This window comes from Alnus glutinosa, chromosome 6, assembly GCF_958979055.1.
Source record: "Alnus glutinosa chromosome 6, dhAlnGlut1.1, whole genome shotgun sequence".
Lineage (NCBI taxonomy): Eukaryota > Viridiplantae > Streptophyta > Magnoliopsida > Fagales > Betulaceae > Alnus > Alnus glutinosa.
Genome location: NC_084891.1, coordinates 24,255,376 through 24,280,579, shown reverse-complemented (window position 1 = coordinate 24,280,579; position 25,204 = coordinate 24,255,376). Strand labels below are relative to the sequence as shown.

General features: G+C 36.4%; 2 protein-coding genes across 4 annotated transcripts; one reads left to right on the top strand and one right to left on the bottom strand.

Moving 5' to 3' along the window:
* Positions 1-1,797: 1,797 nt before the first annotated feature.
* On the top strand, positions 1,798-14,999 carry LOC133870869 (uncharacterized). 2 transcript variants are annotated; one of them, XM_062308117.1, is made up of 23 exons: positions 1,798-1,982; positions 2,100-2,173; positions 2,399-3,004; positions 3,188-3,447; positions 3,653-3,724; positions 3,827-3,961; positions 5,556-5,674; positions 5,758-6,063; positions 6,465-6,552; positions 6,623-6,728; positions 6,815-6,928; positions 8,637-8,800; positions 8,938-9,058; positions 9,249-9,473; positions 9,559-9,749; positions 10,571-10,738; positions 10,846-10,951; positions 11,235-11,372; positions 12,693-12,854; positions 12,936-13,136; positions 13,693-13,887; positions 13,982-14,053; positions 14,456-14,999. In XM_062308117.1, exons 2-23 carry the CDS (start codon positions 2,126-2,128, stop codon positions 14,609-14,611), a joined length of 3,753 nt encoding a protein of 1,250 aa, XP_062164101.1. In that variant the 5' UTR covers positions 1,798-1,982; positions 2,100-2,125; the 3' UTR covers positions 14,612-14,999. The 2 variants fall into 2 exon arrangements, with proteins under 2 accessions (XP_062164101.1, XP_062164100.1); XM_062308116.1 differs by having other exon boundaries at positions 2,396-3,004.
* Positions 15,000-16,724: 1,725 nt separating this feature from the next.
* LOC133870873 (uncharacterized) lies at positions 16,725-21,172 on the bottom strand. 2 transcript variants are annotated; one of them, XM_062308122.1, is made up of 6 exons: positions 20,697-21,172; positions 18,944-19,034; positions 18,587-18,750; positions 17,589-17,616; positions 17,286-17,394; positions 16,725-17,019 (listed from the first exon to the last, which is right to left on the bottom strand). In XM_062308122.1, the coding sequence occupies exons 1-6, from the start codon at positions 20,961-20,963 to the stop codon at positions 16,938-16,940; spliced, it is 741 nt and encodes a 246-aa protein (XP_062164106.1). In that variant the 5' UTR covers positions 20,964-21,172; the 3' UTR covers positions 16,725-16,937. The 2 variants fall into 2 exon arrangements, with proteins under 2 accessions (XP_062164106.1, XP_062164108.1); XM_062308124.1 differs by having other exon boundaries at positions 18,587-18,747; positions 20,697-21,169.
* Positions 21,173-25,204: the final 4,032 nt, after the last annotated feature.

Genomic DNA, 25,204 nt, shown 5'->3' with positions numbered 1-25,204 from the left:
CTTTTCGGGAGAACAGATTGAGTTTTGTGGGAAGTAAGTCCTGGCACAGTCTCCAACAGAAGTTTTGCACCGCAGGGGTGGTTGGCATTTTCCAAATAAACTGCCAAAGATGTTCGTTACTAAAAGCTCCTGAACTTTCACCTTGTTCTTGAGATCTCCTCCTCATCTCCATATGGTAAGCACTTCTCACAGTGAAGATACCCGAAGGAGAGCCCCTCCAAATCATTGTGTCTTTCTTCAACAGAGGACTAATGAGTACACTTCCAATATCCGCTGCTTCCCCAGGATCAAACAACCTTTGAATAAGATCTAAATTCCACCATCTTGACGCTTGGTCAATGAGACTGCTTACCCGAGACTCAGGGTGCCAATTTGTGTTGTTGGGCAATAGTAATCGATTTTTGGGAGGGTTCAACCAAGCATCCTTCCAGATCTTTATGTCTTCCCCATTTCCCACCCTCCATCCCATTCCGTTATGCAGAATATTCTTAGCTTTTAGGATGCTACGCCACACAAAGGAAGGGCGACTCCCCAACTTAGCCTCCAAAAAGCTCCCTTGTGCATGATACTTCTCTCTCATAACACGAGCAACTAAGGAATCCGGGTTGGACAGCAGTCTCCATCCTTGCTTTGCAAGCATTGCCAAATTGAACACTTCCAAATCACGAAACCCCATACGTGGCAATTATATTATATTAAAGACTTTGGGTTTTGAGCAGTGTCACATCATTGGGGATGATGTGAATATGCAACTTCATTGTTAACCGTGATAAGCTGGTAATGAAGAAACTTGAAAAACAGGATATTTTAAAATTAAGAATTGGACTTTCTTTGTATATAGCTTGTGGGATTGCCAAAACCACCAAACTTGCACCGATCATTGTCATGTCTTGGACGAGTGTTTGTTGGCTTCACTTCACCAGCAAATTCAAATTGAAAAATGAAATAATCAATTATTATTATTTTTTTAAAAAATTAATATAACTTTTAAAATTCAAATTAAATTTAAAATGAATCACTATAAAATTTAGCCAACAGTCTATCAATCTGCCAATCTGGGGACTCTTGAAGAGGGCATATTATTGAGACAGACCGAATTGAAATATGAAGGATTATTGATTTATTGTCAATCTCTTTCGCCTTTCATTTGACTTGGTCGGCAGTTTGGCAGGTAAGTACTTAGGTGGCTAGTGTGTGGCCCCCATCCTATGCCTATGCACCAGCTCAACGTACGTAGGGGCATAAGAAGAAATAAACAATCAAAAGAACACAGCTGTGGCATCTTTCTTTCGAATATTTTCAAATTAAAGTCCCCTTCCAATTCCATCACAAATTCACTGATGCTCTTTCAGCCGTTGATGTTGCGTACAAAAAAAAAAAAAAAAAACTTGGGACTGTTTGTTACACAACCGACGAGCAACACGGCACACACAGCTAAAAGTATGGGCCACGTGGGACCCATCACTCCATGTGAAGTGTAGCGGGAATTCGAGTAGAGCAGTAAACGCGTCCCCACTACAACGTTCGACTGTTTTTAATGTTTTTAAAAAACACACGAAACAGAACAGAACGGAGGTCCTTTGCCACGTCGACTACCCGTTACTTTTGCTCACACCTACGTGGGACGTGGGCTTTATTTTCCCGACTCTTTAGGAGTTTCCGTTTCATTTAATAATCTATTACGACGTCGTTTGCAAGATTTTTTTTTAATTTGAATGAGGGAATCTACCAAAAAGATTTATTACTTCAAATAAAAAAAAAAAAAAACCTCAGAAAGAGAGTACCGAAGCCCACTAAAGACCATAGTCTCTTCAGTCTCTCACAGCTGAGCTGAGAAACCTTTCGGGTCTCAAGTCTTGCTCCGTATTCTTAAATATTCTAAGTTGATCTCCTCTCAACTTTCTCTCCAAATCTCTCTGTCGCTTTTGGCATTGCTCTTGTTCAGCTGCTGCAGCAGTGAAACCCTGAAGTTCGATTCATATGTGGGTTCCTCTTGTTCTTGTTCTTTTTTTCTTTTTCTTTTTTTTTTTTTTGGGGGGGGGGGGGGGGGGGGGTGGGGTGGGGTATGAAAAGTGGCTGAGATTTGATTTTGGGTGCAGGTGAAGGAGGCAGAGCCATAGGAATCATGTTCACGGAAGGTCTTGATCGAAATGCGCTTCGATGGGTTAGAGAGGTGAGCTCCACTAACTCAATTCCTTTTTTTTTTTTTTTTTAAAAAAAAATTATTTGCTATTTTCGATTTTCTGTGTATTATTTTTTCCTCAGTGAGTTTTGCTTGTTCATAGTGTATTAGGATCTGGGTGTGTGCGTTTAATTGCTGTTACTTTTTTTTTTTTCCTCTTCAAAATCAAAATAAAAAATAAAAAATAATTTTCTGGGTTTTGTTTCTAACCAGAAGGATGGTGCATTTTCGAATTCGAGTCTGAGACCTCGAATCGATCCCATTACCGGCATTCGCAACGGTGGTGGCAGGGGATTCGGATTGCCCCCTCCTTCAAAATTCAGAAGCGGGCATTTGCCGTCGACTGCCATACCCGTATCTCGAACGATACCGGGTGATGTAGATGAGAGTGGGTCGAATTCTGAAAATGATATGAGCACTGATTCAGAGGAGGAGGTGTATGGAGGTAGATATTCGCTGGATTCGTCGCCACCAGACGATAGAATTCCCAATGGTACTACTGCTCATAGACATGGGAACCTGAGGCAGAGGCGGCCGCATTATGCTAGTGATATGTACTCTGATGTCAGTTCGTCAATGGAAACGGTGGTAGGGAGACAAGGGCATGTGGCGGAGAGGTTGGTGAAGGGAAATGGGAGGTACCCAGTTGGGCAGTATGGTTACACGGAGGACGAGTCTTCAGATTCTGCTGCTAGCTCGGAATTTTCTACTACGCAAGTGGGAAGCATTAATGGTGCCGTGCCCCGGGCTAGAGCTTATGTTTCAGAGGGATATGCTTCAAGTGTGCCATCACGGGTGAATATGGAAAGTGCTGCTGAAAAGGTTGTGATCATCAAGTTTACTTTTCATTTTTGTTGTTTGTTGGATAATACATGACTTTGTCGATGTTGTGTGTTTAGATTTAAGAATAGTATCCCCACCGTATTCTTTGCATGTTCAGCATTTGCATTCTTTCTGTCAATTGAATCTTATTTACTGTCTTTGCTAAATTGGTCTATCTTGCAGGATTTGCATTCGAGAAACCTGCAGAACGGAAAGTTATCTGATGAAGATGATGATGTTCCCAGTGCCCCTCCTATTTGCGGTTCCGTTCATGAAATTAAACAAGGGGCTGAGAGAAGTCCAGCATCTAAAGTATGTAGTACACCACATGCGGCAGGTTCATGTGAAGTTTCAACCAAAAAGGAACGAAATACATTAGAAACCACATCCAATGTTAAGCCGGAGCATGTTATTGGAAATAGGAATCCAGACGAGTTAGTAAGGTTTGTATCATTCTCTGATGGTTGTTTTTTGGCTAAAGCCATAAGCAAACATGTTTTTGGAATGCACATTAAACTTGGAATCTCACAAACACATATTCACTTGATGCACATTATACTTTGTTTGTGTGCTTTAAAGATGAATTTTCTAGTTTTTATCATAAATTTTGGAAAATATAAGTGGGTTTGTTGTATTATCCGTTGACAGAACTACAGCCAGTTCAGAAGCAGGTGCATGTTCAGGTTCATATCCAGCTCGCCTCCCAACATTTCATGCGAGGTATTTGTAACCAACAATTGTAGATGGTGCTGATGATAAATCTATATCCTTTATCAATTGTGTTCATTAACTGTTCATATTTGATTTGTAAATTAAATTCAGTGCTCTAGGGCCATGGCATGGTGTGATTGCATATGATGCATGCGTGCGACTTTGTCTTCATGCTTGGGCAATGGAATGCATGGAAGCTCCAATGTTCTTGGAAAATGAATGTGCTCTATTACGGGATGCTTTTGGGTGGGTTTAGTCTCTCCTTATTGTTCATTTTTAATGTCATTAATTCAGGATGGTTTTTTAATTTTTGGTTGTTCTTTTTAATGATTTTCTGGAACTGGAAATAAGGAATGTTAGCTTTGTTAAGCTGAAACTGTGAAACCAGAAGGTATAGATGGAGGAGGGATTTGGTGTAAAGAAAAATATTTTAAAATTTTCACTTTCTATAATTTGAAAGTGGTGGGTGGGGAGGAAAAAATTACATCCTCAGTATCTACAATAAGCCATATCTTATATGTTTGTGGCCAACAACAAGAATCTTGCTTTGTGGTTTTGTAATGTAAGAAATGATAATTTGAATTTCTATATGTTCTTATTGATCTATATATTCTAGCCTGCCTTAGCAGTCTGGCTCTTCTTGCATCTTATTGCACCAAGTTAATGGCATTTTCTTATTTCTATATTAGCAATTACTACTAAACATATCCCAACATCTAAAGCATTACTTGCTTGTGGCTAGCTACTATTGTTAGGTTTGCATAGTTCCATTAATATCTAAAATAGTTCTTAATATGATTAATCAGGAATATTGACACCCCCACGTTTGTTTATTTTCTCCTTAGCAATGCAAAGCCCATCTAGATTTCTTATTTAACTAGTCAGTACTTTGTCCTTTACCAGAAAGTATGTATTTAAATCACTGGATCAAAGTGAACTCTATTTCCCTCTCATGTCGGGTTTTAATGCTCCAACTGTGCCCCATGTTTCCCCTGCTTTCCTTTCCCACAAATTTTCATTATAGATATTTTGATTAATAGCCCCGTTCTCGAGTTAGTTTATTCATCTTGACTTAGAGTTGCTCCTGACGGCTTTTCATATTTACATTCTTATTAGTAATATCTGCTTTCCATACTCTTGTTAGGCATATTCCTCTAATTCCTTTGTTGCATCTCACTGCTGCATCTATCCTGTTGAAATTTCAATTTCATAAGTGTTGTAATGAATCCGACTCTCCTGGCTAAATTCTTGCATTGTGCCTGCCCTATCTGGGATTAGAATCCATACAAGCACTTATGTTGTAACGGGGTGCTGTCCTACCCTACTTTGCCAATGTCTTGCTTTATCTAGGTTTGCAAAGTAATGGTCTATATTTAATCAGAATTGCAATTGTGCAATTTAGCTTTTTGGATCACTCTCTGCATTTGAAATTTAAGCCACTCTAAAAGTAAATTGACCCAATAATAGTCTATAGAAATCTTTGGATTTTATAACCAAAAGATTAGTATGGTTTTCAAATTAAGATCTATAACTTACAGAAGTTAAAATTGGAACTTCCAGGTTTATGGGATTTTTATTTTTTATTTATTTATTTTATTTATTATTTTTTTTTTTCGGGCTTCAAGGTTCATTGGATTCAATAAAGCTAATATTTCTGCCACATTTAGCCACATGTTTAGTGCTGATATGTGAAATTCAACTATTTTCCATTGAAAGATTCTGCTTGTTACGCAAATTGTGGAAGCTTTCTCAATGAGTTGATACTGCATAACATATAATATTTTCTTGGTATTTTTTCTAATGTTTTATGCATACTCTTCTTAACATAATATATTTGTAGGTTGCGGCAAGTGCTATTACAATCAGAAGATGAGTTATTGGTGAAGCATACTTCAGAGCTTGCCAGTGAGGGGGTTGCTCCAAAGCCTAAGAAAATCATTGGCAAGATGAGGGTGCAAGGTAGGTTATTAATCTCAGCTCTGGCTTTCTTATTGTTCAAGTGCTTAGTAAGGGGACTTCCTAAAATCTTGTTGATCGTGCAGTGCGCAAAGTGAAAATGGCCCTGGACCCACCTACTGGCTGTAGTATCTCGTCTTTTAGGCCTCCAGTAATTAAATTGGAATCCATTCGATATCGCTTCTCCAATTTGCAGTCAACACTTTCTTCTGGATGGCAAGCTTTAAGAAGGATTCGTGCTGTACCACGTCTACCTGCAAATGGTTCTTTTTCACGTCAGAGCTTGGCCTATGTGCATGCTGGTACACGGTATATAAAACAGGTGTCTGGACTCCTGAAAACTGGTGTAACCACTCTACGCAACAGCTCATCATCATATGAAGCTGTGCAAGGTATCAAAAATTGCATACTCTGTGCTTTATCGATTTGTCATCCAAGTTGAATTAGCTGCTCATTTAGACTCTTCTTTCGAACGAGTCATATTTCATTGAAAGAAAAGAACCATATTGGCATATCAATGCTAAGGAAGCACAATGTAAGAATGTGGGACCATACCAAATGAATTGCGTGCTCTAATTTCCCCTTTTCTGCCTAGACTATACATGATAAATGACAAATCTGCTCTCCATCTCAAAATTGCTGTGAGTTGCCCCTGTGATTGAAGCTGTGAATGATGTATTTGCATTGATGTGATGTTCAGAGATTACATTCATAGTACCGTGTAATATTTTACCTGGTTCATTCTAGTTCTTTTTGTTCTCAATATTGCCTTTTCACCTGCAAATGTCATCAGAAACATACTCTTGTCTGTTGAGGCTGAAAAGTTCACCTGAAGATGACGCAATCCGAATGCAACCTGGATCTGGTGATACCCATGTCTTGTATGTTCTCTTCCTGTGTTTATTCTAGTATTTCTAAATTTGCTTGAGAAAAAGACTGACAACTCTACAGCTTTCCAGATAGTATAGGAGATGATCTACTAGTTGAAGTACACGATTCCAAGGGGAAGCAGTTTGGCCGTGTCCTTGTTCAAGTGGCTACTGTCGCTGATGACCCAGTAATATTTCTTGGTCCTGACGTGTGCTTTAAGTATAAATTGCGTAAATTGTTCAGATAGGATGCTGATATTAAAGTTGAATGCAGGCTGACAAGCTACGCTGGTGGTCAATATACCGTGAACCAGAACATGAGCTTGTGGGCAAGATACAGCTATATATAAATTATTCAACTAGTTCAGATGATCATGGTAATCCCAAGGTGAGTGACTATACTGGAATAGTCTTCCAATGTATTAGGTATATAAAGAGTTGCTTGTAAGCTGTTGTTTCTATAACTGAATCATGAGAAGATATTTGTTTATCTGAAGCACTAGCAAATCTTATTCTAATGTAGCAGAAGGTTGCTAATATAAGTGACCCATTGAAAGATCAGGATTGAGACATGCTACCTTTTTTGTTTTGTTTTGTTTTTTTTTTTTCTTATGGGCTGTGAGACATGCTACTTCTGTAGTTAGATATGACCTTGTGGTTCCTTATTGCACCAAATTGGTGGTGTTAGTATATAAATTTTTTGGGTTAATTACCTTCCCCCCCTCTCAACTATCACTCATTTACACGTTGTCCTTACAAACTACTATATGTCACACTCAACCGCCTTAAACTGTCATTCGTTAACAAAAAAGCCCTCCGTTAGTTTAAATCGTTATAAGAACATGAAACGACGAAAATACCTGAAGTTTAGAAACTAAATTTACTTAAATACCCTTAGAATTTAAAAATACAAAAAAAGTAAAAAGAATTAAAAAAAAGAAAAGAAAAGAAAAGAAAAAACACAAAAAAAAATAAAGAAATTCAAATATATATATAAAAGGAAATAATAATTTTTGAAAAAAAAACCACGGCCTCCATATCCATGGCTGTGGGTCGCAGAAGACCCATGATGTCCAAGGGCGTGGCCATGGGGGCTGGTTCGATAACTAACCCTATTTTTTGTTTTAGTTTTTTTTTTTAAACAAATTTAAATTTTTATTTTGTATTTTTATGTGAGGGTATTTCTGTCCTTTTACGTATAAAAAAAACGCATATTCCATCTGATTTAACAATTCTGACTAATCGCGGGGGGTTTTTTTTTTTTTAAGAAAATTGTAGTTCAAAGAGGTTGAGTGTGGCATGTGATAGTTGATGAGGGCAACCTGTAAATGAGTGGTAGGGGGGGGGGGGCAAAAGGTAACTAGTCCATATTTTTATCATTTTATGCATATGGTGATAGTATATATTTACTTTTTACTCCCTCATCATCAAGGCATTACTTTCCCATGCTACCTTTTTTTTAATAAAAAATATATGTGCCTCCAAAATTTGCATGTTGACTACTTTTAAAAGGGCAATTTTGATAGTTCTGTTAAAAGTTTGAAAAATGTTTGCATTTCCTTACCATCTGCGCATTTGGCAACTAAGCCATTCATTATGGAATGGAGAGAGGAGTTAATTTTGCAATTGATGGTTAATATCTGTAGAATTTAACTTATTTGAACATATAGAGATATAGTGTATCTTCTGGTATGGTGAAATATGCTCTAATAATTATCATTATCACTCAACTCTTTAATCAGAGTGGCAAGTAGCCGTATTATTTGTCTCAATGTTTCTATCACATCTTCTAGACAATCAAATGCATACCCTCTAATAAGATAGTGAGAGATTTCCAAGGAAAGGGTTTATTCTTTATTCTTTATTTTTATTTAACCTTTAAGATTTTTCTTAATTAAGGATACAGTCTTCCACACCATATCCCAAACAAAAAAAAAATGAAAAAAGAAGTTGTACCTTTCCTCGTCTTTTGAACCTGGGGTTTTCTATGAAGAACAATTATTCATTGTTTGAAAGTGGGAACATGGATTCTTCGTTTTATGCCATGGCTTACTGAATATCTTGATGGTATTATATGCTATTCCTTTTGGTTCTAGTGTGGCTCTGTCGCAGAAACAGTTGCATATGATCTAGTTTTGGAGGTTGCTATGAAAGTTCAGCATTTTCAACAAAGAAACCTATTGTTGCATGGTCCTTGGAAGTGGCTCTTAACGGAGTTTGCCTCATACTACGGGGTTTCTGATGTATACACCAAGCTGAGGTAATTGGGGGTTAATGTTCATTGCGTCTTTCTATTGAGACCATCATTAGGCCCTGTGATATAGTAGGTTATGAAAACCAGTTTTTGTTCTTTTGCTGTTTACTCTGAATTGATGTGTCAATGTGCAATGTCAATAGATATCTTTCATATGTCATGGATGTGGCAACCCCAACAGCTGACTGCCTCACCTTGGTGTATGACTTGTTAATGCCTGTTGTTATGAAAGGCCACAGCAAGAACACATTGAGTCATCAAGAGGTATGGATGAAACTTTCCAATTTTGAAGCGTTTCTTATTGTTATATGGTTCTTGATGTTATTGTTTTATATCTTTCTCATTTTCCAACTTGCTTTTTTGTTATATTGGTATTTTTTTGGTTTATTGTACTTTTCCAGATCTTGATACCTCTTCTAACACAAATTTGCATAAATTCTGGTTGCCTCATCAGAATCGGATTTTGGGAGAAACTAAGGATCAAATTGAACAGATGCTCGCCTTAGTTTTTGAGAACTACAAGTCACTTGATGAATCCTTGCCCTCGGGTATCATGGAGGTTTTCAAGCCTGCAACTGGGCTAGCAGCACCTGCGCTGGAACCTGCTGTCAAATTATATACGCTTCTTCATGACATCTTGTCTCCCGAGGCTCAGACTACTTTATGCCATTATTTTCAGGTCTGAGAGACTGACAGACATTTTTCGTTATGATGCTTGCATGGGTTACATTTATCTGTTTTAATTAGAGTTGCTGTCTCCTCAGGTTGCTGCAAAGAAGAGATCAAGAAGGCACTTGACTGAGACAGATGAATATGTTACCAATAATAATGAAGGCAGTTTGGTGGATACTGTTACTATGTCTACTGCTTACCGGAAGATGATATCCCTGTGCATGAACATTAAGAATGAAGTCTTTACTGATATTGAGATCCATAATCAACATATACTTCCGAGGTATGTTCCTCAAGTTGTCATCTGAATACTTAGCAGTGTCTACTTTTCTATCTGTAAGATCTGTAGTATGTATTGAACATATGCATTAGATTCAGAGAACTGTCCATCACAAGTAATATTAATAATAAAAGTTTATACAGAAACCATATACGTTTTCAACTAATCGATTCATTAATTCTACAAAAATATAATGTCATGGAATGTCATACAAATTCCTCCTTTTCACCATGGGAGAAATTATGTTGTTGTGCAACAATATTTATGACTATGAATTATGGTGTGTAATGAATTGATTTTTTTTTTTTTTTTAATAAAAAAGTTGCAAAGTCCAATTTTCAGCTTCCAAATGTAAAATTTCACATTTGACAGTGCATGCCTGCAAATTTTGGCTTTTATGCAATGTTGCTGAAATTTAAATGGAACATAGAGTAGCTCCTTAATTTCCTTTTATTTTTTAGTTGAACTCACGCGCGCTCGCACACACATACAGAGTAGCTCCTTAATTTCCTTTTATTTTTAAGTTGAACTCTCACACACACACAGTAGCTCCTTAATTTCCTTTTATTTTTAAGTTGAACTCTCACACACACACAGTAGCTCCTTAATTTCCTTTTATTTTTAAGTTGAACTCACTTAGATATTTTGATTGATTTGATTGGCTAATACAGTCTTGGCTAGGGGATCATCCTTAAGTTCACACTGTTGCATACTTGTTCCCACTTTTCTTGTTGCTTATCTACATGGTTTCTTACTTGGTTGTTTGTCTGGCAATCTCATGCCAAACAAGTAGGATTCTAATGTTTTGAATATCTATTGTGCAGTTTTATAGATCTCCCAAATCTGTCTACATCCATCTACAGCACAGAGCTTTGCAACAGATTGCGTGCTTTCCTCATTGCTTGCCCCCCCACAGGCCCTTCACCTCCTGTTGCAGAACTTGTTATCACTACTGCAGATTTTCAAAGGGATCTTTCCAGCTGGAATATCAGGTAATGCTACTTCTTCTGCAGTATATTTTCGTACCAGAAAGAGTGAACTACTATCATAGTTTTTATTACTTTGCTTGGTTCTAACCGAATTTTATGTTCTTTCACAGCCCTATCAAAGGTGGAGTTGATGCGAAAGAATTGTTCCACTTGTATATTATGGTATGGATACAAGATAAGCGTCTCTCTTTGCTCGAGTCATGCAAATTAGATAAGGTACACATGTTAAACACCAGTATTAATATATGCTAATTGCTATTCACTCCTTATCTTTTGCAAAATTTGGCATTTTTGCACAACTGCTTGGATGGAAAGTACTAGATTAATTTTCAGACTTTTTTTTTTTTTTTTTCGCGGGGGGTTGGGGTTTACAAATTGTGGAGGACTATGATGACAGTTGATTCTTTGAAAATTCTCGAATCTTCAATTTTTTGCCAATCGCAATTTGTACTTTATAATCTCTGCATGCAAGGGTCATCTGAAAGTTATGTACTTGCAGGTAAAATGGTCGGGAGCTAGGACACAACATTCTACTACTCCTTTTGTTGATGACATGTATGACCGATTGAAGGAAACTTTGAGCGACTATGAGGTTATCATTTGCCGATGGCCAGAATATATTTTTGGCTTGGAGAATGTATGTCCAGATGGTTTCCTTATCTCTCGATCTTTATTTTCTTATTTGGTTGCTGTCTGCTGATATCACTATCTTTTTCTTTATTTGACTTTGTGTGGGGTTTTCTCTAATATTATTAAGATCTGGGGATCACAAGGACCCCATCTCAACTCAATAAGCCAACATAGACTGCTCTATTTTTTTCCTAAATATCCTCTTCGAGACTCCCCCTGATCTTTGAAGCCATCCATTTTCCTGAGATGGATTGAGACCCTGGAGGGAGTTGATTCTAGCCCGGAAACAAAACATGATGGAATCTTGCGTTTCTCTCTCCATATAGCATACACGGCTGGTTGAGTTACAATCACTTTTGTTTTTATATGTTTTATATATTTCTGTCCATTGTCTAACACTAGTTACAATCACTTGGTCATGGACTTACAAAATCCGTAGGCTTAATTTGAAGTGACTAGTGAGGTTGGGTGCCAAAAACAAGATTTAGGGCTTAAAGATAGAGATAGTTATTCCTGCATATCAAGGGAAGGACTGCACTGTCCCATACGACTGTTTGTCGCATATAAATAAGAGGAAGAAATGTAAAAAAGTGAAGGAATATGTATATATAGTCTTCATTATCATCTTACAACACTGCTCTTTGCAAGGCAGGGGTACTAATGGAAATTAAGATAGATATGGAAAAAGCTTATGACTAAATGTCATGTCCTCGCCTTGTGGCACATCTGTACTGATGGAGACCAATCAGTCCGGTCATGTTGGGTGTGCACACACTTGATCCAGAACCAGAATTTCTGGGAGATGAAAATACTGGGTGACTGCTCCTGGGCTTGGAGAAAAATCCTTCTCACATTTTCATCTTTCATTTGGAGAGAATGCAATGCTAGGAGTTTGAAGATTGTGAGAGAACAGTGATGGAGTTAAAAGCTTTGGTGTTCAAAACTCTCTATGGGTGGATAGTTACCCTCAACCGTTCTCATTTTTCTAGTTTTCAAGAATTTTTAGATTTGTGTTCTTCCTTTTTCTTCCCAATTGGGTGTACCTCTTGTATACTCTGTGTATCTGGGTTGCACCTTCCAATAAGATTAATATATATTATATATAACAAAGCAGATTTGATAATTCTCATAACTTCCAAAGTATTTTAACCTTTTCTGGTCTTATTCATGATATGCACAGAATTTATCTTTTACCAAATATCCAATGCCTTTATGTAGCACTAGAACTTGAAAGACAAGATTCAAGTTTTGCTCAATATTTTAATTGGAATTAAAAAATTTATATATACTAAACTTGTTATTTTTTGGATTATGTTTTCCACAAAAGGCTATTGCTGATGTTGAAAAGGCAACTGTGGAAGCTTTAGACAAGCAATATGCAGATGTCTTGTCACCGGTGAAGGAAAATATGGCGCCCAAGAAATTTGGCCTCAAGTATGTCCAGAAACTTGCCAAACGTTCTGCATGCCCCTATGTAGTTCCCGATGAGGTCAGTTGTAACTTCTCAAATTTTTAAGTTTCCTTTAATAGGTATATTATTTTGGTTTGAAAATCTTCTGTTGTTTTCCAGCTGGGAATTCTACTGAATTCCATGAAGAGGATGCTTGACATCTTGCGCCCCAAAATAGAAGCTCAGTTCAAGTCATGGGGTTCTTGCATCCCTAATGGTGGAAACACAGTTCCTGGAGAGCGTCTCAGTGAAGTAACAGTGATGTTGAGAGCCAAGTTCAGAAATTATCTGCAAGCAGTTGTGGAGAAACTTGCAGAGAATGTGGGTATCATCCTCAAATCACACATTATTTGCTTGGATTTTATATGATTCAATAACTGATTATGAATCGAGATACGATAAATATTTTGGAACAGTAAATGAAACTATAACCTAAATGGAAGAAGTTTTTTTTTTTTTTTTTCATAATGATAAATGAAAGATCTTTGGCAACGTGCAAAGATGATTTTCTGTTAAAGTACGGTTGCAGATAGAGTAGTAATGCTAAGTGTATCCTCAAACTTGGAGACTCTGGATCCTCCTGCAGCTTATCTACCATAACAACGCCAGCAAGATGATACATGACTAACGGCATCATGGGTTGTATAGTCAATGTGTAATGTTCATGTTGGAGTTAGAAGTGACCCCAGACACTCGGGCATTCCTACGATTATAGTCCAAATAAATATATAGACTTTAATAACTGCTCTTCTGCATATGTGTGCAGCAGCCATGTTTTCCCCTTTTGTTCAGAGTAATTTTTCGTGTCTGAAAATCTAAATTAGGCCCGGATTACTGTTTTGTCCTTGATTTGCTTCCTTTCTTTTTGTTGTTCCAGACAAAATTGCAGAATGCTACAAAATTGAAAAAGATTCTTCAAGATTCAAAGGAAACTGTGGTGGAATCTGATGTACGGGGTAAAATGCAACCACTGAAAGAGCAGCTGACAAATACAATAAGTCACGTTCATACGGTCTTTGAGACTCATGTTTTCATTGCAATCTGTCGAGGTTACTGGGACCGGCTGGGGCAGGTAAGCTAATTGCATCTGTCTTATTAATGTCGGATTCCAGATTCAGACTCAAGGTCAATGTTTTTCACAATTATTTATATTTCTTCTGTCGCAGGATGTTCTAAGTTTCTTGGAGAACAGGAAAGAGAATAGGTCATGGTATAAAGGTTCACGAATTGCAGTAACTGTAAGTACAACTTCTTTTTCCTTTTTGATGAGTAGTAGCGTTAAAGCTTTACCAGTTATTTAGTTGTAATCTAGATACGAATATCAGTTAGAACAGATTGCAGTTCCCATGAATATGGGCACCATAGCGCTATGCCCTATATATATAAGCTATGCCCAAACCAATGATATAGTTGGTTCCTTCCAATTACAGCTAAATTTAAAAGTTGATCAGATTATATATTATTTTAGCTGTCTGTTCCAAAAAAAAAAAAAAAGTGATCCAGTAAACGATTTCGGTCATTTTGTGAATTTGGCAAGTTTTTCTTCCTCTCTCTTTCTCTCTCACACATTTTTCCCGTTTCATTTTATGTTCTTTCTGTACTTGCCCCTTCTGATATCTGGCGTTTTGCATACTTTGCAGATTCTGGATGATACCTTTGCCTCACAGATGCAGCAGCTGCTTGGAAATACAGTTCAAGAGAAGGACCTGGAGCCGCCTAGATCTGTGATGGAAGTCCGTTCAATTCTCTGTAAGGATGCTGCTCCCAATCACAAGGACAACACGTACTACTACTAAGCCCATTTTTGTACATAGGAGGGAGGGGGAGAGGGGAGGCATATATCTTAGCAAAAACAGGGGCTCGAATAACATTGAAGATACATACAAGATGATGATATGATCTCATTGGCCAGCTGAAACATAGATGATGGGTCATTTTGGTCATCAAGAAGCATACGTAGTTTCCATAACTGCTGGGGCTGCTATTTTTTTTGTATAGGAAGCAAGCAACTCGGCTGCTCCAGAACCATGAGTCTGCTCTCTTCAGAGGGTTCCCTTTTTGTTTTTGTTTTTGTTTTTCTACTTAATTTATCCATATCTTATCCTCACTTTCTTTTATGTAATCTCTCCATAATTCTTCAGTGGCTTTACCTTTATCAATTTTGTTTAACCATGTTTTATTTGAGCTCATCTTTCCATAGGAGATTATGACAATTATAAAAAATAAAATAAATAAATAAATAAACGAAAAAAGAAAGTACGTGGCAGTAAACAATTGAAATGAGATTGTTTCAATTCTGGGTTAAGTTTTTTCCCGAGCAACTTCCAATATTTTGTAAGTAAAAGAATAAACTTGCGCATACGACACGACAATGCACATGTAGTAGATGTACATGGTGGTTATGAGACAGCTGAAGGCACTCAACCGCTTGTCGTCCAAAACAAACGAAACACCTACTATACATTTGAATAAATTAAACCACCCATTCTATAAGGCATCTCCGAATTGAAGAAACGTGATCCCCTTAAAGAAGATTATTTGGACCCTCCCTTTAGGGCAAAGCTTCCATCTTGCACCTCTGCGCACGGGAGGAAATCATGTTGAGTCTTTTATCTAAACAAGTAGGACAAGGAATAAATATCAGAATATAAATGGACTTTCAAAGAAACGATCTGTAAATAGAAAAAAAAAAATAAAGGAAGTGAAAAACAAGATAAAATAAACAAATTTTCCCTGCAACTGTTTCTAGACGGCACGGTTACTAACGAGCATGTAGACAAAATTTTCATAAATGACTGTTAGTCCAATCGTTCAAGGGAATTGGGAGACTACTGGAGGGTCTAACTACCGACAGACTTTTAATGATCACTCACTGAAAGGCTCGACGCCCCATTGCCCAAACAACCAGCAAGGATCTGAGCGCACTCTTGCCAAGATGTAATGCCGTAGAGTTGATTCTTCTTTTCGCTAGCTCAGCTAGACCATGTGTCTCTTACGTAAATTCAACAAATTTAGGGAAGGAATATTCAAGCCAATAACAAATTATTGGCATGAATAAACAGTGACAGTGGCCTATATAAAAGAGAGGACACTCACTCAAGTACGCCTAATTGACTTTGCTAAAATTTCATCTCCATCCTCACCAACTGACTTGAGAATTGGAATCGTCTTGCCGGAACCAGTCCTAATGAACCCCTTTAACCTCTTCTCTTGGAAATCCTTCCTATGGTGAACGGCATGCGAGCCTATATCAACAGCTTCAAATGACACAAAGTCCAAAAGCCACCTGAAAGTTTTTATCTTTTTTTTGGTACCTCATTCGCACATCAGTTTTTAACTTAATTAGTTGTATAATGAAGGATTGCTAAGATCGGACATCAGGAGTTGATCCAGTAAGTTCGAGAACATCTCTCTTTACACATAAGATCAGTATATTCAATATTCAATATCCAATATCCAATTTAATGCTGATATTTCACTTCAATGAAATTAATGAATCTGATCGACAAATAATCCAGGTCAAAACAATACTTGTATAGACCAACGACCAGTTTAACATTGATTCCAACAGCATCACTGCCTCCAAAGCGGCAGAAGACCAGGAAATAGGCACTGGAGCCACCTCACAATAGGTGCAAGTTGCTCATAGTCATAGAGTCCACATGTTTTGTCCACATGTTTGCAAAGGTCCATCGTTGTTATGATCGCACTACCAGGACGGTCCCATGATGGCCGACAGTCTGGCAGAAAGCTTTCTCATGGCGTAAGGAAACGTCTGAATGAGATACATTGTCCACAACCTGATGTTAAAGTCTAACAACTGCACACTAAATTGGACTCAATGCGATAACAAGACAGCCTAGTCAAACCAAAGTTGCTAGAATAAAGATTACAGCCATTGCCACGAGATTTTTCCAAATGAATTTGAATTGCACCCTGAAAATGCTACAAAGGAGAGAAATATTTACAAGATTAAAAATTATGGCGAGAAATTAATCAATCAGTGGTTATGAAACACGTCCCATTAATGTCATACAACTTGTGGAACACCACGCGAGCACCCCCGCAAATACAACCGAGAATCCCAACACCAGAACCTTTTCTCCATACAGCACAGGCAAATCATAGAAGCTTTGATATTACATGACATGAAGTCCAGAAGGCTTTCGTTGCAACCCTTAGAATTACAGGGTTTTGGTATATCCTGTTGGAGAAAGGAAAAAGAAAAAGATGAAGATCGGCAGATAGGAAATTCTATAAAAGAGAATATAAAAATATATAGTAGCACTGATTGATAAATCAAACGAATATGCAGAAAAGCAAAGTAAGATTGTTGGAACTTGGTAAGGAACCCATCAGACAATAGAGTACGCTTCACACTAGGAGCCCACACTCTAACCAAGAGACACCACATAATGGAGGCAGGCTGTAAATAAATCATTGGATTAGGTGGGATTTCACTAAACCTACCCTATAGCAGTTGCACCCCAAGATGCCACATTGTAAAGAACTTTGCTTCCATCCCAAGCCTTCCGAAGCTTTCCCTTTCTCTTTTTCACAGAGAATGTCTTGCTGAGTGCTAAAAGAGAATTCAGAGAATGTCAGAACTCCATTTCCACAGCTCCAACAACAAAAACTGTTAAAAGTAGCGCACAAATTGTATTTGGAATGAACAAATGAAGGATAACTAAAGAAATTTTTTCATTCAATTTCTCATTGGATATTGGATGAAAGATAAAGGCACAGATCAAGAAGGAAGGCAAGCAAACCTACCATCCTGGAGTTGGTTAGGGGTCAAATCCTGCAAAATAAACGTCAATTATTTAAAAAACATTAGATTCTTCAAATACAGTATAACATCATCTTTTTTCTTTGTAGCCTCCTTTTATAACCCCATCGTTTACATGCATAGACCATTTTATTCAAATTGTGACACAGCCAAGACCAGACAAAAACTTGTCAAAAGCATTAGCCTGGGTTCACCAGTAAATGCACAGAAAGCACCATTGTGACACATATTGATCTTTAAGAAGTCAGATATATAATTGCATGATCTCCATTCCTTTCATGCGGCACAATAGGAAATACAATAGCATGACTTGTACCACAGTTGCATCTTCATATAGGCATAGCAACTCTAATATACTACTCAGAAGGGATTGCAAATATTTAACATGAAACCCACAACAGATCCTTAAGGCTCATTCTCTGATATGACTTTTGCTTAGTGACATTTAAATATTTATGGGTCTTAAATTGAAAAGATTTTAAGATTCCAAGTGCAAATCAATAATATTTTGCAGGTCAAGTAGAAGTTTTTCCCTACCCAGTTTGTCAATTTAAATGGTCTCGGCAGTAAAATAGTAAAACCCAGTAGGAAGTAAGAACATGTTAAGGTGACCACATACACAACAAAGAAATTCTAATGAATCTCAATTTGTATTCAAAGCTAAAGGCATAATTGACATGATATTCTCTAAAAGTGCACTGCGGAGACCCTAAAATGCAGTGTGATGACCTTAATGACTGTGTTCCAACATTGCTTACTAAATAAATATCTGCAGTCAACAAACCATCATTGCAATCCAACAAGACACCAATTGTGAGTATTTCTAAAAAACCTATACATCCGAGAAATTAAATTCATTAAAAAAATCACACACTAACATGCATATTAACCTTGATTTAATTATGCCTCTTTCCATTTTGCACAACGAGTAAATGCAACAACTTGCTTCTTTCCATTCAAAGAGAGCGGAAATGTAGCATACCTTAGTCTGTTTTAGGGACAACAAATATGCAGCCATGAAGCAGGCAATACCCTCTACTATATCTTCTTGCCTAACAAGAACGTAATCCTCCTGTTCCAAATCAAGTTCTTCATCTTCCCATAAATCATTCTCACTAACCATATCCCAAGAACTACCTTCTTCTGCTACAGAACAAGAGCTTTTTAGCATCCAAGCCATCAAGAGAAAAATATGGCTATCTTAATCTAAGTAAAAAGTTGCTAATGCCTGAACTTCAAAATGAAGAAGAAATATTTTTTTTGATAAGTAAAATGAAGAAGAAATATGTCGTGTGTATTTGACAACAAGGCAGAAAAAGGGCGCTATCAGTAAGCATACCAGCCATATTTTGTGGAACTGATGCCTGTGCGCACTCTAGCTTTTCAAGGAAGTCAGGGCATTCAAGCCTTGACTTGAGAAGATCGCACAGCTGCACTAAGATGTAGAGGATATGGAGTTACAATATGGAAGTAAGAATATATTATCCTCTTACTGAGTCGCAAAATTGTATAACACGTTCATGATTAAGAATATAATAGCTTCATTGAACCAGACGACAAGATCAGGGGATGACAAGAGCAGCTTACTTCTATTACAATAGATAAATGTTGTTCAAAAAAAGAAAAGAAATAAAATTTTCATTATGTCCGCTATAAACTGACACATTTATTTAACTTTCAAGTAAAACGATTTCCAAACAGATCACACAAGGTTCTGGGCATTAAAAGGTTCTGGACATAAATCTCGACATTTATGTCGAGATTTCATTAAAAGCGTAAGGCACCCCAAGTACATGTGGAGTATACAAGAGAAGCCACCTAACAAGTAGGAGCAAAAAGAATAAGAAAATCATGATAACTAATCATTAACGAAGAAACTAAAGCAACTGTCCAGACATACAAGGTGTTGAAAAATAAAGATTTATCTCCTTGAAAGTCTCAAAGTCCTCAAAACTTCTATCATTCATTTCTCTCTATAGGAACTACAAAAGGCACGAGGGAGGAAGTGAGTTGAAGGCAAAAATACATATACTGATCTTTAAGTATATAAACTGCTGAGGCCATGACGTCGCCCAAATGGCACTTATTCCTCTTAAAGATCAATGTGAAGAGTGAGGTCTGAGCTCAAAACTCACCAGATGCTTGTCTAATTCACCAATTTATTAAGTTATATAAACAGTTGATGCAGAGGACACAATAGACGGTACATAGTACCACGTTGCCAAAAATATGTCTACTTAAATCAATGTCATACTAAAGTAAAGAAAATCCCATTTTCCTATTTCAACAAGAAGGCTTTTAAACCCAACATCCAAACTCAAGACTTCCACTCTCCAACAGGAAAACAAGCTGAGGGCAATCCGGTCTCAACCTATATAACCTCTTAATCAATGAAAAAACAGCAGAACAAGCACAGTCATTCTCCTTAGAACAACATCAACCCTGCTTAACCTTGGCTTAAACTTAAAATCGGCTTAGCATATAGTCCAAATTATAAGTCGGTATTCGCGAAGTCCCATCCCAATTCCCAAGCATTCTTTGTAAAGCATTCCTAGTGTTAAGCCACTAGATCCACCCACGCATACATGGCGCAGAGAGAGAGGGAAAGGAGATGGGGGGAAGAGGAAGAAGAAGCTCGGCTAGAAAATTGATGTCCAAAGAATGGATTCCTCGAGAATATCTACCAATTGTAGAAAAATCAGATATTGGTTTGCAATACAGGCACCCAATATGAGCAAGAGCATATCTAGAGACGCTTATGGCCTGCAAAATAAATCGGTCCTGATTCAAGGCCTAATCGCCGATCAAACCCAAAAACAAACACATAAAATTCAAAGTTTAATTCCCACAAGCTTTTGCTTACGTTTATCAGGGCCAAAAAAAAAAAAAAAAAAACAACTTTATAGAGAACCAGAATCCACACCAAATCAAATCCGATTGGCCACAACAAATATATAAATCACATACTTCAAAATTTCCCAACTCTCATTCATCAAACAAAAAGGAGACCTAAACTACAATAACCGATTGTCCGTACAACACCTCGAACCCTAGAAAACCATCAAATCCCACCCAAAAACAAAGTTCCATACCTCATCGGCCTCTCGGTCACCTCGCAGAGACCCCGAGCTCTCGCCACGTTGCTCGTCATCAACGGTCGGACTGCCGGCGTCATCGCTATCGTCGTCTTCGTCATCGTCGCCACCGCCCGTGGTGTTGAGCAATTCGAGAGCTCTCTGGCACTGCTCGAGCACGGTCTGCAAGGTCTTCTTCTTCACGCGCACCCGATCCTTCTCCGAATTCTCCCTTCGGATAGTCCCGATCGCCGTCGATTTCGATTCCAACACCTCCACTTCCATGTGCCCTGACCGAAAACACAATTGAGCCCCTAAGCTTTCGTCTTTTTTCAATCCCTAGGAACCCTCTTCTGGTCCATGAATTCGGGAACCCTTGGGATCGTCCTGTCGTGGAGATTTACGTTTGGGTTCGGAAAATTATTGGCCTGCGACATGTGCGTCTTTTTATTTGTTTTGCCTTTTGTCTTCTTCCCGAAACGTGCTGGTTTTGAGGTCTTCTTTTTGTGTTTGTGTAGGTTTCGTAACCCTGAAACAGTAAATTTGATTAATCTTAATTATATCCCCGTATCCCCTTTAGGACTTTCAACGGGCTACTCCGATTAATTTGACTGTACAGAGTACTAGCCATGGAGAATTCCCTTCATTGCGTCAGTTATCCCTACAGCTACAGCTACTTATAAAGTTAATTGGGATGAAGTTAATTGGGATGTCGCTGTGGATAAAAAACATGAATGAATTGGTATGAGTATCGTTGTTCGGGATTATGCGGGGGGTTGTTTTGGCCGCATGAAATACTATTAGAAATTGTCTGGTTGAACTTGTGGTGACTAAAGTTTTGACAGCTTTAATGATATAATTTTGGAGGGAGATGTTTTACAAATTGTTAAGGCGGTTAAAACAACGGACCTAACTATAGCTGAATATATCAAAATGGGGTTGAGTTAATTGCAATCTTACAGAATCAATTATGTGAAGCGGAATGCGAAAAAGGCCGTTTATACTATAGTTAAATAGGCTATTTTGTATGTGGTATTGTATTTAGAGAGCTTTTGCTCCCAAGGTGTTTAAATTCTATTCAATAAAGATTATTATCTTTTCAATAAAAAAATAAAATAAAAATAAAAAAGAGAGGAAGGAAAGAAAGAAAAGCAATAAAGATGAGGGGAAGCAGCGTAATTATCAGGTAGCGCCCATGGTTTTTGAATTTTAGTCGTACTTGGGGCGAGGAATTTTGATTACTTACTGTTGATGCTAATAAATTTAAGAAGACTTTTTTTTTTTTTTTTTTTTTTTTTTTTTTTTTTTTTTTTTTTTTAATAATAAGTAGCCTTTTTTCATTCATCATCAGACGGAGAGTTTCTCCTCCAAATTCCAATACAGTATTTAAAACAAAAGGTGGACAAGCCTCCTTCCAAATAGAATCCAAAGAGTGCACTAAGGCCATTTTTGCTAGTTGATGGGCAAGAACCTAATAAAACAACAGGAGTATTTTTTGAAATTTTAACATGATTTAACAAAAAATTTTAACGGATTTGAGAAATTGAAAAAAAATAAATAAAAAAAATTAAAGATGAATATATTAAATTAAATTTTTTTTAAGTTTATGGGGGACAGTTGCAAAACCAACGACAATTCAAGATTTATTTATGGAATATGATTCTTTTCATCTCCATTTTTATTTCACTTGAAATGGATAGAACCATTTTATAGTCCACATTAGATTTATCACTTATGGACTGAAAATATATTTATCATTTGACAATATATATATATATATATATATATATATATATATTATTAAATATTTAAATAAAATTTATACTATAGAATGGATCATTTTCGTTTCACTTGAAATAGAGAGAATCCTAATCCAGTTAATTAGATAGAAAACTATTTAAAATTAAAAACAAAAATTAAATTAAAATCACATAAAAACTAATAACTAAATTTCATTTCCCCCATAAATTAATAATGGAAGTCATTCACTTAGCATACATGAGAAGACTAACAAATCAAATCAAATTAAGTGAATAAATACTTTTGAATAATGATATTTAGTAAGTTGTTTCTATACAATTAATATAATAGTGAAAATTAATCATCGATTATTTTTTTTTATAAGAGCTTATTCAAATACTAAATTTTATTGTCATATCATCAAATTATATGCCAGTCATATAACTATATATTAAATAATAGTATTACACAGTACTTTTTCATGCACGTGGAAAAGTCCATGCCCGATGTGACAGTTTTGGGGCTGACTTGGTGGTACGTATCCTACTTTGGGCTAAAAATTTACACACATAGCCCAATACCTGAATTGAGTAGGCCCAAATGACATTTTTCCTTTGAAATGAGTATAGTACACTTACTCAACGTGTCAAAAGTTTACACCTTTTTTTTAAAAAAAAAAAATTAAAATTCTTATTTCTTTCCTAATTGATAAAGAAAAGGCCTACCAGATAGGGCTCTTCCGACTCTTGATCCGAATGAAAAAAAAAAAAGAAAAAAAAAAGAATGGGTGATGAGTTGAGAATACTTCCAAATGAAAAGCGGCCCGTCTAACTAAATTATGTGCTTAAAAATTAGCTAAATAAAAAACTTTTGAAGCTTTCCCGTTAGAGTAGGAGAGCAAATATAAACTAAAAAATAAGGCTGAAAAAATTTCAGTAAGCAAAGAGAAGTATGCCTTTGTTTTGGATGCTAGAATAAGTGAAATTTTTTTTAAAGTTGTTTGCATGTATTAAATTCCTGGTCTTTATAACTTATAATATGCCCATGAAGATATATCTTTTTCCCAGTCATGATGGGCTTCTTATTGTAATTGATTTTGATAATTGTGTAATTTAATTTAATGGGTTTAAAATACCTTTGTCATTAGTAATTCCTTGGAGTTTAGTCTCACTCTGTTACATCTTGACTAAAATCGTGATTATGGATATATATACCTTGTTAAAGTTTAATGTATATAGGAGTAACTAAAACAAAAACTTTTCAGGGGATTTTTTTTTTTTTTTTTAAATTATTGAAGAATTTTTTAAAATTTAGAGGGGGACAATAGCCCCCAAACTAAGATGTTGGTTAAATGTTATATTATTTAATTTTGTTAAAAATGTGTCAATATCAACATTATATGTGAATCAGGATTCCTACAATTTTTTTAAAATTTTAAATTCACAAATTATATGAATTTAAGTCGTTTTATGCATTGAAATGCATGAAAAATGTTACATATTAAAAATGTGACATTGTTACTAACGAGAATTGAGTATAATTTTATTAAGTTCTTGCATTTTATGCCGTACAAAAACTTTAAGCAAAAAACTGTCTTTTAGTTTAATAAAGAAGAATCGTTTCTTCAAAAGTGAAGAAAAAAATATTTTGGAATGATTTTTATTTTTTTAAATTTTTTTTTTTTGTTGTCTCGGTAACATGTCATATCTTTAATATGTAGAATTTTTTTCCGCTATTCGGGGTAAAAAAAATTGCTTGAATTTACGTAATTTGAGAATCTAAAATTTATTTGAAATTGTAAAGAATCCTAAATCCTAATCCATCATGTGCACCGTTAAATTCATCGATTTTAAATCCTAACTATATAAAATGAATTTGAATATGCATTCGAGTGACGAGATTATTAATTATAAAGAAAAATGATAAATGACCATTGGTTTTAGCCATCAATTAGGGCACTGATGGTTGCGACTCGAGGGGCCGGGTAGAAAAAGAAAAGGACACACAAATGAGCGTGGCTTGAGAGCTTGACCACCCTCCACTTCAATATGGTGGCCGCCATGTTTACCAAAATCAACGGGGCCAATGATGTCTCCCTTTAAAGTTGCGTAGCAACCTCTGTCAAATCGCTCAAGTTTCCAAGTCCTTGTTCATTTTAATCATTCTCGTTTCAAAGATATGAGCTTTTTTATTATTTATTATTTATTGTTATTATTTTGCTTTAAAATAGATTAAAATCAATTTAGGATCGATAGTTAACTTTGATAATAATCATCTTCATTTTTTTTATAGAAAAAATTTTTATTTTCCAATGCAATCCTCAACGGATTTTAAATTTTTTTTTTGTTGCTTTAAATAGCTTTTTAAATGCTAAAAACACTTTTAAGCTTTTTAACCTAATTTTAAACATGCTCTTAATTTGGTATTTTTTTTGCTTTAAAAAAGTCAATAACTTATGATAAGTTTGAAAATAAGTTTTTTCAAAATTCCCCTTTAATAACAAAAATTCTATTTTTAACCACAAAATCTGAAACAGGCTATTAATCATGTCAAAAAGCAGGCCGCACAATGTCAAAGGTAGGTAATTAGTTTGACCGTTTGGGAGCGATTTCGGTCACCATATCGATACTGATTCAATATATCCACGGCCACCGTTGATTCGTGAATTGTACCTACGGTCCAGACGACATGGGACCCACAACTCTTGTGCGCGCTAGTACGACGTGTAGACATGTCCGGGTGGTAGTAACCTAGGACCAGACACAGGAGACAGTACCTCAAACGCG

What these genes read in the sequence shown, in the direction of transcription:
- LOC133870873 (XM_062308122.1), bottom strand. Translation starts at nt 20,963, where the DNA reads ATGGAAGTGGAGGTGTTGGAATCGAAATCGACGGCGATCGGGACTATC. An exon ending in AGTTCCACAAAATATGGCTG is followed by an intron (nt 18,751 to 18,943) that starts GTATGCTTACTG and finishes CTTGTTCTGTAG; the next exon opens with CAGAAGAAGGTAGTTCTTGG. An exon ending in TGGGGTGCAACTGCTATAGG is followed by an intron (nt 17,020 to 17,285) that starts GTAGGTTTAGTG and finishes TTTCTCCAACAG; the next exon opens with GATATACCAAAACCCTGTAA.
- LOC133870869 (XM_062308116.1), top strand. Translation starts at nt 2,126, where the DNA reads ATGTTCACGGAAGGTCTTGATCGAAATGCGCTTCGATGGGTTAGAGAG. An exon ending in ATGATCATGGTAATCCCAAG is followed by an intron (nt 6,929 to 8,636) that starts GTGAGTGACTAT and finishes TTTTGGTTCTAG; the next exon opens with TGTGGCTCTGTCGCAGAAAC. An exon ending in ACACATTGAGTCATCAAGAG is followed by an intron (nt 9,059 to 9,248) that starts GTATGGATGAAA and finishes TTGCCTCATCAG; the next exon opens with AATCGGATTTTGGGAGAAAC.